This window comes from Pleurodeles waltl, chromosome 1_2, assembly GCF_031143425.1.
Source record: "Pleurodeles waltl isolate 20211129_DDA chromosome 1_2, aPleWal1.hap1.20221129, whole genome shotgun sequence".
NCBI classification, from domain to species: domain Eukaryota; kingdom Metazoa; phylum Chordata; class Amphibia; order Caudata; family Salamandridae; genus Pleurodeles; species Pleurodeles waltl.
This window is the reverse complement of record NC_090437.1, coordinates 1,348,358,711-1,348,371,397: the sequence shown is the minus strand read 5'-3', so window position 1 is coordinate 1,348,371,397 and position 12,687 is coordinate 1,348,358,711. Positions and strand designations below refer to the sequence as shown.

General features: G+C 49.1%; 1 protein-coding gene across 2 annotated transcripts in view; it reads right to left on the bottom strand.

Moving 5' to 3' along the window:
• Positions 1–12,687, bottom strand: part of INTS10 (integrator complex subunit 10) — a 309,261-nt gene that overhangs the window by 113,362 nt on the left and 183,212 nt on the right. For both annotated transcript variants that reach the window (XM_069205745.1, XM_069205746.1), the window contains exon 13: positions 9,833–9,941. In XM_069205745.1, coding sequence (XP_069061846.1) covers positions 9,833–9,941 — 109 coding nt within the window. The remainder of the gene's footprint in view (positions 1–9,832; positions 9,942–12,687) is intronic.

Genomic DNA, 12,687 nt, shown 5'->3' with positions numbered 1-12,687 from the left:
CATTGGCCTAGAATGTCTGAGGACACAAAGGAATTTTGTAAGTCCTGTGAAACCTGTCAAGCCAGTGGCAAGACAGGTGGCACCCCAAAGGCACCCCTTATCCCACTGCCTGTGGTTGGGGTTCCCTTTGAAAGGGTAGGGGTTGACATAGTTGGCCCCCTTGACCCTCCTACTGCTTCAGGCAATAGGTTTATCTTGGTGGTAGTGGACCATGCCACAAGATACCCTGAAGCAATTCCTTTAAGGACCACTACAGCACCTGCAGTGGCAAAGGCCCTCCTGGGAATATTTTCTAGGGTGGGCTTCCCAAAGGAAGTAGTATCAGACAGGGGAAGCAATTTCATGTCTGCATACTTAAAGGCCATGTGGAAGGAGTGTGGTGTAACTTACAAGTTCACTACACCCTATCATCCACAAACAAATGGACTGGTGGAGAGATTTAATAAAACTCTCAAAGGCATGATTATGGGTCTCCCTGAAAAACTCCGCAGGAGATGGGATATCCTTCTACCATGCCTCCTTTTTGCCTACAGGGAGGTACCCCAGAAAGGAGTGGGCTTCAGCCCCTTTGAATTTCTTTTTGGACACCCTGTTAGGGGTCCACTCGCACTTGTAAAGGAGGGTTGGGAACAACCTTTAAAAGCTCCTAAGCAGGATATTGTGGATTATGTACTTGGCCTCAGATCAAGGATGGCTGAGTATATGAAAAAGGCCAGCAAAAACCTTCAGGCCAGCCAAGAGCTCCAGAAGCAATGGCATGATCAGAAGGCTGTTTTGGTTCAGTACCAACCAGGGCAGAAAGTGTGGGTCTTGGAGCCTGTGGCCCCAAGAGAACTCCAAGATAAATGGAGTGGACCCCACACAATTGTTGAAAAGAAGGGAGAAGTCACCTATTTAGTTGACTTAGGCACTGCCAGGAGTCCCCTTAGGGTGCTCCATGTCAACCGCCTGAAACCCTACTATGACAGGGCTGATCTCACCCTGCTCATGGCAACAGATGAGGGACAGGAAGAAGACAGTGATCCTCTACCTGATCTCTTCTCTTCCACAGAACAAGATGCTCTGGTGGAAGGTGTAGTTTTGGCTGATTGTCTTACTGCTGAGCAGAAGGACAATTGCATAAACCTCCTAGATCAATTCTCTGAACTCTTCTCTACTGTGCCAGGTACCACTTCTTGGTGTGAGCACACTATAGATACTGGAGACAGCTTGCCTGTCAAAAGTAAGATCTATAGGCAGCCTGACCATGTCAGGGACTGCATAAAGCAAGAGGTCCAGAAAATGTTAGAACTAGGAGTGGTTGAACACTCTGACAGTCCATGGGCTTCTCCTGTGGTACTTGTACCAAAACCCCATTCCAAAGATGGAAAGAAGGAAATGCGGTTTTGTGTAGACTATAGAGGTCTCAACTTGGTAACCAAAACTGATGCTCACCCTATACCCAGGGCAGATGAGCTCATAGATACACTGGCATCTGCCAAGTATCTAAGCACTTTTGATTTGACTGCAGGGTATTGGCAGATCAAATTGTCAGAAGATGCTAAACCTAAGACTGCATTTTCAACCATTGGAGGACATTACCAGTTTACTGTAATGCGTTTTGGTTTGAAAAATGCACCTGCCACTTTTCAGAGGTTGGTGAACACAGTCCTGCAAGGGCTTGAAGCTTTCAGTGCAGCATATTTGGACGATATAGCTGTCTTTAGCTCCAGCTGGGATGATCACCTGGTCCACCTATGGAAAGTTTTGGAGGCCCTGCAAAAGGCAGGCCTCACTATCAAGGCTTCAAAGTGCCAGATAGGGCAGGGTAAGGTGGTTTATCTGGGACACCTTGTTGGTGGGGAACAGATTGCACCACTACAGGGGAAAATCCAAACAATTATTGATTGGATTCCCCCTACCACTCAGACTCAGGTGAGAGCCTTCCTAGGCCTCACTGGGTATTACAGGAGGTTCATTAAGAACTATGGCTCCATTGCAGCCCCTCTTAATGACCTCACATCCAAGAAAATGCCTAAAAAGGTATTATGGACAGCAAACTGTCAGAAAGCTTTTGAGGAGCTGAAGCAGGCCATGTGCTCTGCACCTGTCCTGAAAAGCCCTTGTTACTCTAAAAAATTCTATGTCCAAACTGATGCATCTGAATTAGGAGTAGGGGCAGTCCTATCACAACTTAATTCTGAGGGCCAGGATCAACCTGTTGCTTTTATTAGTAGGAGGTTGACCCCTAGAGAAAAGCGTTGGTCTGCCATAGAGAGGGAGGCCTTTGCTGTGGTCTGGGCTCTGAAGAAGTTGAGGCCATACTTGTTTGGCACTCACTTCATTGTTCAGACAGACCACAAACCTCTACTTTGGCTAAAACAAATGAAAGGTGAAAATCCTAAATTGTTGAGGTGGTCCATATCCCTACAGGGAATGGACTATACAGTGGAACATAGACCTGGGAGTAGCCACTCCAATGCAGATGGACTCTCCAGATATTTCCACTTAGACAATGAAGACTCATCAGGTCATGGCTAGTCTTATTGTCCTTCGTTTGGGGGGGGGGGGGGGGTGTAGGAAAGTACCATCTTGCCTGGCATGTTACCCCCATTTTTCACTGTATATATGTTGTTTTAGTTGTATGTGTCACTGGGACCCTGTTCACCAGGGCCCCAGTGCTCATAAGTGTGCCTGAATGTATTACCTGTGTAGTGACTAACTGTCTCACTGAGGCTCTGCTAATCAGAACCTCAGTGGTTATGCTCTCTCATTTCTTTCCAAATTGTCACTAACAGGCTAGTGACCATTTTTACCAATTTACATTGGCTTACTGGAACACCCTTATAATTCCCTAGTATATGGTACTGAGGTACCCAGGGTATTGGGGTTCCAGGAGATCCCTATGGGCTGCAGCATTTCTTTTGCCACCCATAGGGAGCTCTGACAATTCTTACACAGGCCTGCCACTGCAGCCTGAGTGAAATAACGTCCACGTTATTTCACAGCCATTTTACACTGCACTTAAGTAACTTATAAGTCACCTATATGTCTAACCTTTACCTGGTAAAGGTTAGGTGCAAAGTTACTTAGTGTGAGGGCACCCTGGCACTAGCCAAGGTGCCCCCACATTGTTCAGAGCCAATTCCCTGAACTTTGTGAGTGCGGGGACACCATTACACGCGTGCACTACATATAGGTCAATAGCTATAAGTAGCTTCACAATGGTAACTCCGAATATGGCCATGTAACATGTCTAAGATCATGGAATTGCCCCCTATATGCCATCCTGGCATTGTTGGCACAATTCGATGATCCCAGTGGTCTGTAGCACAGACCCTGGTACTGCCAAACTGCCTTTCCTGGGGTTTCACTGCAGCTGCTGCTGCTGCCAACCCCTCAGACAGGTTTCTGCCCCCCTGGGGTCAAGCCAGGCTTGTCCCAGGAAGACAGAACAAAGGACTTCCTCTGAGAGAGGGTGTCACACCCTCTCCCTTTGGAAAATGGTGTGAAGGCAGGGGAGGAGTAGCCTCCCCCAGCCTCTGGAAATGCTTTCTTGGGCACAGATGTGCCCAATTCTGCATAAGCCAGTCTACATCGGTTCAGGGACCCCTTAGCCCCTGCTCTGGCGCGAAACTGGACAAAGGAAAGGGGAGTGACCACTCCCCTGACCTGCACCTCCCCTGGGAGGTGTCCAGAGCTCCTCCAGTGTGCTCCAGACCTCTGCCATCTTGGAAACAGAGGTGCTACTGGCACACTGGACTGCTCTGAGTGGCCAGTGCCACCAGGTGACGTCAGAGACTCCTTGTGATAGGCTCCTTCAGGTGTTGCTAGCCTATCCTCTCTCCTAGGTAGCCAAACCCTCTTTCCTGGCTATTTAGGGTCTCTGTCTCTGGGGAAACTTGAGATAACGAATGCAAGAGCTCAGCCGAGTTCCTCTGCATCTCTCTCTTCACCTTCTGATAAGGAATCGACTGCTGACCGCGCTGGAAGCCTGCAAACCTGCAACAAAGTAGCTAAGACGACTACTGCAACTCTGTAACGCTGATCCTGCCGCCTTCTCGACTGTTTTCCTGTTTGTGCATGCTGTGGGGGTAGTCTGCCTCCTCTCTGCACCAGAAGCTCCGAAGAAATCTCCCGTGGGTCGACGGAATCTTCCCCCTGCAACCGCAGGCACCAAAAAGCTGCATTACCGGTCCCTTGGGTCTCCTCTCAGCACGACGAGCGAGGTCCCTCGCATCCAGCAACTCTGTCCAAGTGACTCCCACAGTCCAGTGACTCTTCAGTCCAAGTTTGGTGGAGTTAAGTCCTTGCCTCACCTCGCTGGGCTGCATTGCTGGGAACCGCGACTTTTGCAGCTACTCCGGCCCCTGTGCACTTCCGGCGGAAATCCTTCGTGCACAGCCAAGCCTGGGTCCACGGCACTCTAACCTGCATTGCACGACTTTCTAAGTTGGTGTCCGGCGACGTGGGACTCCTTTGTGTAACTTCGGGTGAGTACCGTTTCACGCATCCTCGTAGTGCCTGTTTCTGGCACTTCTCCGGGTGCTACCTGCTGCTAAGAGGGCTCCTTGTCTTGCTCGACATCCCCTCTCTCTCCTGGTCCAATTTGCGACCTCCTGGTCCCTCCAGGGCCACAGCAGCGTCCAAAAACGCTAACCGCACAATTTGCAGCTAGCAAGGCTTGTTGGCGTTCTTTCGGCGGGAAAACACTTCTGCACGACTCTCCACGGCGAGAGGGATCCGTCCACCAAAGGGGAAGGCTCTAGCCGTTTTCGTTCCTGCAGAAACCTCAGCTTCTTTTGTCCAGTGGAAGCTTCTTTGCACCCACAGCTGGCATTTCCTGGGCATATGCCCATCTCTGACTTGCTTGTGACTTTTGGACTTGGTCCCCTTGTTCCACAGGTACCCTAGATTGGAAATCCACAGTTGTTGCATTGTTGGTTTTTGTCTTTCCTGCATTATTCCTCTAACACGACTTCTTTGTCCTTAGGGGAACTTTAGTGCACTTTGCACTCACTTTTCAGGGTCTTGGGGAGGGCTAATTTCCTAACTCTCACTATTTTCTAATAGTCCCAGCGACCCCCTACAAGGTCACATAGGTTTGGGGTCCATTTGTGGTTCGCATTCCACTTTTGGAGTATAGGGTTTGTGTTGCCCCATCCCTATGTGTCCCCATTGCATCCTATTGTAACTATACATTGTTTGCACTGTTTTCTAAGACTATACTGCATATTTTTGCTATTGTGTATATATATATCTTGTGTATATTTCCTATCCTCTCACTGAGGGTACACTCTAAGATACTTTGGCATATTGTCATAAAAATAAAGTACCTTTATTTTTAGTATAACTGTGTATTGTGTTTTCTTATGATATTGTGCAAGTGACACTTGTGGTACTGTAGTAGCTTCACACGTCCCCTAGTTCAGCCTAAGCTGCTCTGCTAAGCTACCATTATCTATCAGCCTAAGCTGCTAGACACCCTATACACTAATAAGGGATAACTGGGCCTGGTGCAAGGTGCAAGTACCCCTTGGTACTCACTACAAGCCAGTCCAGCCTCCTACACTGATGCCAAGTTATGATTTGAGAGTGTGCTGGGACCCTGCTAACCAGGCCCCAGCACCAGTGTTCTTTCCCTAAACTGTACCTTTCTCTCCACAATTGGCACAACCCTGGCATCCAGGTAAGTCACTTGTAACTGGTACCCTTGGTACCAAGGGCCCTGATGCCAGGGAAGATCTCTAAGGGCTGCAGCATGTCTTATGCCACCCTGGGGACCCCCCCACTCAGCACATGCACACTGCTTGCCATCTTGTGTGTGCTGATGGGGAGAAAATGACTAAGTCGACATGGCACTCCCCTCAGAGTGCCATGCCAACCTCACACTGCCTGTGGCATAGGTAAGTCAAACCACTAGCAGGCCTTACAGCCCTAAGGCAGGGTGCAATATACCACAGGTGAGGGCATAAGTGCATGAGCACTATGCCCCTACAGCGTCTAAGCCAAACCTCAGACATTGTGAGTGCAGGGTAGCCATAACAGTATATGGTCTGGGAGTCTGTCAAACACGAACTCCACAGCACCATAATGGCTACACTGAAAACTGTGAAGTTTGGTATCAAACTTCTCAGCACAATAAATGCACACTGGTGCCAGTGTGCACTTTATTGTAAAATACACCCAGAGGGCATCTTAGAGATGACCCCTGAAAACATACCCGACTTCCAGTGTGGGCTGACTAGTTTCTGCCAGCCTGCCACACACCAGACATGTTGCTGGCCACATGGGGAGAGTGCCTTTGTCACTCTGTGGCCAGGAACAAAGCCTGTACTGGGTGGAGGTGTTTCTCACCTCCCCCTGCAGGAACTGTAACACCTGGCGGTGAGCCTCAAAGGCTCACCCCCTTTGTTACAGCGCCACAGGGCATCCCAGCTAGTGGAGATGCCCGCCCCTCCGGCCACTGCCCCCACTTTTGGCGGCAAGGCTGGAGGAGATAATGAGAAAAACAAGAAGGAGTCACCCCCCAGTCAGGACAGCTCCTAAGGTGATTAGGGATGTGCCCCCCTCCCCACAGGGAGGGGGCACAAAGAAGGTGTAGCCATCCTCAAGGACAGTAGGCATTGGCTACTGTCCTCCCAGACCTAAACACACACCTTAATTCAGTATTTAGGGGCTCCCAGAACCGAGGAAGATAGATTCCTGCAACATAAAGAAGAAGGACTGCTGACCTGAAGACCTGCAGTGAAGACGGAGACGACAACTGATTTGGCCCCAGCCCCACCGGCCGGTCTCCCTACTTCGAAGAAAACTGCAACAGCGACGCATCCCCCAGGGTCCAGCGACCTCTGAAGCCTCAGAGGACTACCCTGCATCTAAAGGACCAAGAAGCTCCCAAGAACAGCGGCCCTGTTCAACAAACTGCAACTTTCTGCAACAAAGAAGCAACTTTAAAAACCAGACGTTTCCCGCCGGAAGCGTGAGACTTTCCACTCTGCACCAGACGCCCCCGGCTCGACATGCGGAAAACTAACACTAAAGGGAGGACTCCACGGCGACTGCGAGCCCGTGAGTAGCAAGAGTTGACCCCCTGAGCCCCCCTGCGACGCCTGCAGAGGAAATCCAGAGGCTCCCCCTGATCGTGACTGCCTGTAACAAGGAACCCGACGCCTGGAACCAGCACTGCACCCACAGCCCCCAGGACCTGAAGGAACAGAACTCCAGTGCAGGAGCGACCCCCAGGCGACCCTCTGCCTAGCCCAGGTGGTGGCTAACCCGAGGAGCCCCCCCCCCCATGCCTGCCTGCATCGTTGAAGAGACCCCCGGGTCTCCCCATTGATTCCTATCAGAAACCCAACGCCTGTTTGCACTCTGCACCCGGCCGCCCCTGTGCCGCTGAGGGTGTGCTTACTGTGCCTGCTTGTGCCCTACAAACCCCCCCGGTCTGCCCTAGAGGACGCGGGTACTTACCTGCTGGCAGACTGGAACCAGGGCACCCTTATTTCCATTGAAGCCTATGTGTTTTGGGCACCACTTTGACCCCTGCACCTGGCCGGCCCTGAGCTGCTGGTGTGGTAACTTTGGGGTTGCCTTGAACCCCCCCAACGGTGGGCTACCTTGGACCCAATTTTGAACCCTGTAAGTGTTTTACTTACCTGTGAACTTAACCTCTACTTACCTCCCCCAGGAACTGTTGATTTTTGCACTGTGTCCACTTTTAAAATAGCTTATTGCCATTTTTGTCAAAACTGTACATGCTATTGTGATTATTCAAAGTTCCTAAGTTACCTAAGTGAAGTACCTTTCATTTGAAGTATTACTTGTAAATCTTGAACTTCCTGTTCTTAAAATAAACTAAGAAAAGGTATTTTTGTATATAAAAACCTATTGGCCTGGAATCAGTCTTTGAGTGTGTGTTCCTCATTTATTGCCTGTGTGTGTACAACAAATGCTTAACACTACCCTCTGATAAGCCTACTGCTCGACCACACTACCACAAAATAGAGCATTAGAATTATCTCTTTTTGCCACTATCTTACCTCTAAGGGGAACCCTTGGACTCTGTGCACACTATTTCTTACTTTGAAATAGTATATACAGAGCCAACTTCCTACAAACTGGTCATAGGAAGGCTGCAGTCACTCTAAAGGTAAGTAGCCCATTGGCTACCACCCATAACGTCCCTAAATTCAGTATTTAGGTGGCACCCCTGAACCCTAGAATCAGATTCCTGTTGACTTAAGAGTAGGACAAAACAGAAGTTCCCCAGCAAAGAAGACTGAAGACACCAACTGACTTGGCCCCACCCCTACCGGCCTGTCTGCAGCCTTCAAAGAACCTGCACCCAGAAGACGACTGCCATGCAGCCCAGCGACCTCTAAAGCCTTGGGAGCACTGACTGCCTTCAATAAAGTACAAGAACTCCTGTGGACAGCGGACCTGTCAAAAAGAAACATCTCCAAAGAAGAAAGAAGTTTGCCAGAAGAGCCGCAAAACTGCTGCCTGGAATCACCTCAGTACCCAACGCCCAGGGCCTGAGTCCAAGTGGCCCACCGGTTAAGTGAAGGATCTCCAGCACTTCTGACCCAGAGTCCATCGTGGGCTGACCCTTGCCGGACTCCCCAGCCCCTGGGTCTTAGGGAGCAAGACTGTTGGTGTCCCTACAAGCCCTGGCATCTTAACTTACCTGGAGAGCTGTGGGTTAACCTCTCTAAGGCCCCTCGCCACAGCCTGCTGCCTGTTTCCAAAAGTGATCTCCTGCCTTAGTAAACATTGGGAGCCCAACCCTGTGTTGGCACTCTGCACCCTCTTCCCCCGTGCCGCTGAGGGTGTACGTTTGGTGCTGCCTTGTGGCCCCCCCTTGTACTTACCTCAACTCCAAGAGATCGACCCCTGACCTCGCTCTACCCACCTGGGAGCAGCTCATCTTCAGTGACCCCATCTCCATAGGATAACATTGGACGTCCAACATTGTGCTGGCACTCTGCACCAGGCCGCCCCTGTCCCGTTGAGGGTGCAAGTTTGGTGTTGCCTTGTGGCTCCTCCCACCCCCAGTGCTTACTTTAACCACAGAGATGCTGCTTTGACTCCGCTCTGAACAGTACATCTTCGGGCCCCCCACCTCATTTTCATTGGTTAACATTGGACACAGACTTCAAATTCGACCTCTGCACCTGGGCGTCCCTATGCTACTATGGGTGCACTCTTGGTGCGGATCTGAACCTCGCCTGGTGTTGACCTAAAACCCCAATAACTGGATGTGCAAGTCATGTACCTACCTGCAAAACTGCATCTTTGTTTCACTCCATAGATTAACATTGGAGACTCTGAAAATTGCAGTTGATTTTTGAAACTGAAAAGTATTTTTATTTTAAAAACTGCTTACCTTATAACGAAGTTCTTTGGTTCAAAGCATGTATAAAAGCAAATTTTATTGTTCTAAATTGGTCTTGGATTTATTGAGTGTGTGTCTCATTTATTGCCTCCGTGAGTACAACAAATGCTTTACACGGCTCACTGATCAGCCTAGCTGCTCGCCCACACTACCACAAATAGAGCTCTAGACCTTTCAACTTCAACCTCTGCACATCTTTGGGGGTCCACTGGACTCTCTGCAGTGTACTTCATTTTAGTACATTATACAGAGAGCCAGCGTCCTACAGGGATGGGTTGCATTCAAGACCAACGCTTCACTTTTCAGAAATAAAACCAAATGATGAAAAACTTCAATCTTCCTATACAATTTCAAATGTAGATTTTTGAGGCTGCTGTCCAGAGTAAATGAACTGTGGTGTAACACAACTGTGCTTCACGAGATGATTTAATATAAACATGAATGAAGGCAATTTACCTTTTCTGGACTTAGTTTTACTCTTGGAAGATTCAGGCTTCCATTTCGTTCCATCTTGTGAAGGCGGCAAAATGAAGTTCATGAGTTCAAGAACCTTCTCACAGGTCATCTGGGGGGAGAAAGAGACACAAGATACTCTCGGCAAGTGAACGCAGAGCACAAAATAAAAGTATGTATCACAACTTTAATATCCGAGCACCTACCTGTGTGTCATCTGAGAGAGGAAATACACCGATGACACCCTTGTCACAAGTATGAACAGAACAAAATAAAATCACGTGTCACGTGCTGAACACCAGAGCACCTTTCTACGAGTCATTTAGGGAAGAAAGACACAACATACGGCACCCTAGACGCTCAGATAACCTTCATATACTTTTCATTTAGAGGTGCCCTTTTTTAATAATATATGTTTATATATTCAGGTGTACATTCTGAAATCTGAATGCATACTTGCTAAAGTAGTTTGTTCAGTATAATGTGATAAGTTAGCTTGCCAGGATTTATATTTTATGTTCGCTCTGCCAGAGTGAGATATCTTGATTTCTAGTTAATGTTTTAAAACAGTAAGGAAAATGTTTCTTACACAGTAAACATCGGTTTGTGGCATGTAATGCTGGAGGTTCAAATGCTCTGCAAACGTCCACCATCTAGTGTTGGGTCTGGAAAGTTACACGTTGTTTTTGTTTGAAAAAGTCTTTCAAGTCACGAGGTGTAGTGACTTCCCCTTTTGCTGGTAATGTGCATGGTCCTCGACTCCATCTTCAGATTGTGAATGGAGTGTACTCTAACTATGTGCAATATATGCTGACCATGCATGTAAAACTTACATCAGATTACTGCAACGACTACAGGTGTCCAGGGAGGAGGGATGACGCATGTGAATCTACAGCACTACATGCCACAAACGATGCTTACTGGGTAACTAACATTTTCCGTTTGATACACATGTGGCTGTAGATACACATGCTCTGCATCAGCAGTGGCCAACATGTGGGTGTCGCAGTGTTTTGAAAAACAGCGTACGGCACTGCCTGATCCACATTCGTTTGTTGGCGTGCTGAAACATCCACACAGTAGTGTTTGGTGAATGTGTGAGGCGCTGCCCATGTATCTGCCTTACAGACGTCAGCTGTGGGTATTTTACCTATGGTATCAAACGTGTCGGAATCATACCTCAACACTGATGCCAATCTTGGTGGCATGAGCCCATGCACTCGGGGGCTCCTTAGAGGATCCCCCCAGTATTGCTCCTATCAGTGGCCCAGGGTCTGCGAGCAGCAGGGTCTGCTGCAGCCCCTCAGACAGGATTCTGCCCTCCTGCTGCTTGACAAACTCAGGCAGAGGAAGGCAGAACAAAGGATTACAAGTGGGAGAGGGGTGCAACTTCCTCTCCTTTTGGGAATAGGAGTTGCAAGGCTTGGGAGGGGTAGCCTCCCCACGCCACCGGTTTGCTTTGAAGGGCACATTTGGTGCCCTCCTTGCATAATCTGGTTTGTACCAGTCCAGGGAATCCTGGTCCCTGCTCCGGCACGAAACTGGACAAAGGAAAGGGGGTGACCGCTCCCCTGTCCATCACCACCCCAAGGGTGGTGCCCAGAGCTCCTCCAAGTGGCCACTTGATTCTGCCATCTTGAAACCAAGATGGGCAGAGGCCCGTGGGAGCATCTGACTGGTCAGGTTAGGCAGATGACGTCAGTGATCCCCTCTGATAGGTGGTCACTTTGCAAAGTCACCATGCCCCTTTTTGGGCTCAACGTCTACAACTCTGCATGTATCAACATCATACTGACACTAGGGATCTGGGCATATATGTGACTGTGTAATGTGTGGGGAATGAGGTGACCCTGAAGGACGCTGACCCTCTACGCAGTGTGTGAGCAGTTAGGCTAATCTTGGAGAAGTGCAACATATTTGTTGTACTCACAGTATCAATAAATGATACCACACACTCAAAAGAATACCTCGAGGCCAATTTACCAAACTACTTCAGATTTTTATAAAAAAAGTTAAGGCCAATATCATCAAAATCGGGTAAGTACTTTTTAAGTTATGAATTTTTGAAATTTTAATAAATGTAGTCTTTTCGCGTAATTACGCCCAATAGGAATCAATGGAGAAAATACAATGAAAATGCACATAAAATCAGGAAATGCATTTACCAATGTCTCCTTTCATAGTGTTGAGGTCGCTGGTGGGCACTATGGACCAGCTGGAGAAGCTCCCGGTTTTGGTGGGAGCAGCAGCAGAAAGTCATTGGAGCTGGTGCCAGGACACTGGCGTGGGACAACTTGGAAAAGCACTGAACAGGTGGACTTAAAGGTAAGTCTGGTGGATCCCATTGGAGTGTCAAGGTTGCAAGGGGTGGGGGACCCTTAAGGCACACCTGGATCTTCAGTGTAGGACACAGGGCGAACGGGTGCAGAGCAAATTGGTGAGCTAGGAGCTGTGCGCAAAGGTGTCCTTGGAAGCAGGAGGTAGAACTCTTTGAGGGTCACTTGCAGGTCAGCAGGGGCACTTTGATGGGAGGTCCTGGTGTTTTCTGAAGTGAAGTCCCTCGACTGGGGCTTCCTCCTGGTCCTTTTTCAGTCGGGAGTGGACTGTCCTTCTTGGTGTCAGACGTGGTGACCAGTGCCTCGGAATATTGCACAGTTTGGCCACAGGAGGGCACAGTGCCACCAAACTTGGCACACTTGCAGGGTTTGGCCTCACGGTCCGTCGGGTGGAGTCCAGTTGGTTAGTCAGCAGCCGGTCAGTGAAGGGGCCTTCACTGGGTCTTTGGTCTTGGGTTGCAGGAGAGTGATGCCTTCATTCTGGAGGGAATCTTTGGCGGTTTTCGAAGAGTGGAGGTCCTC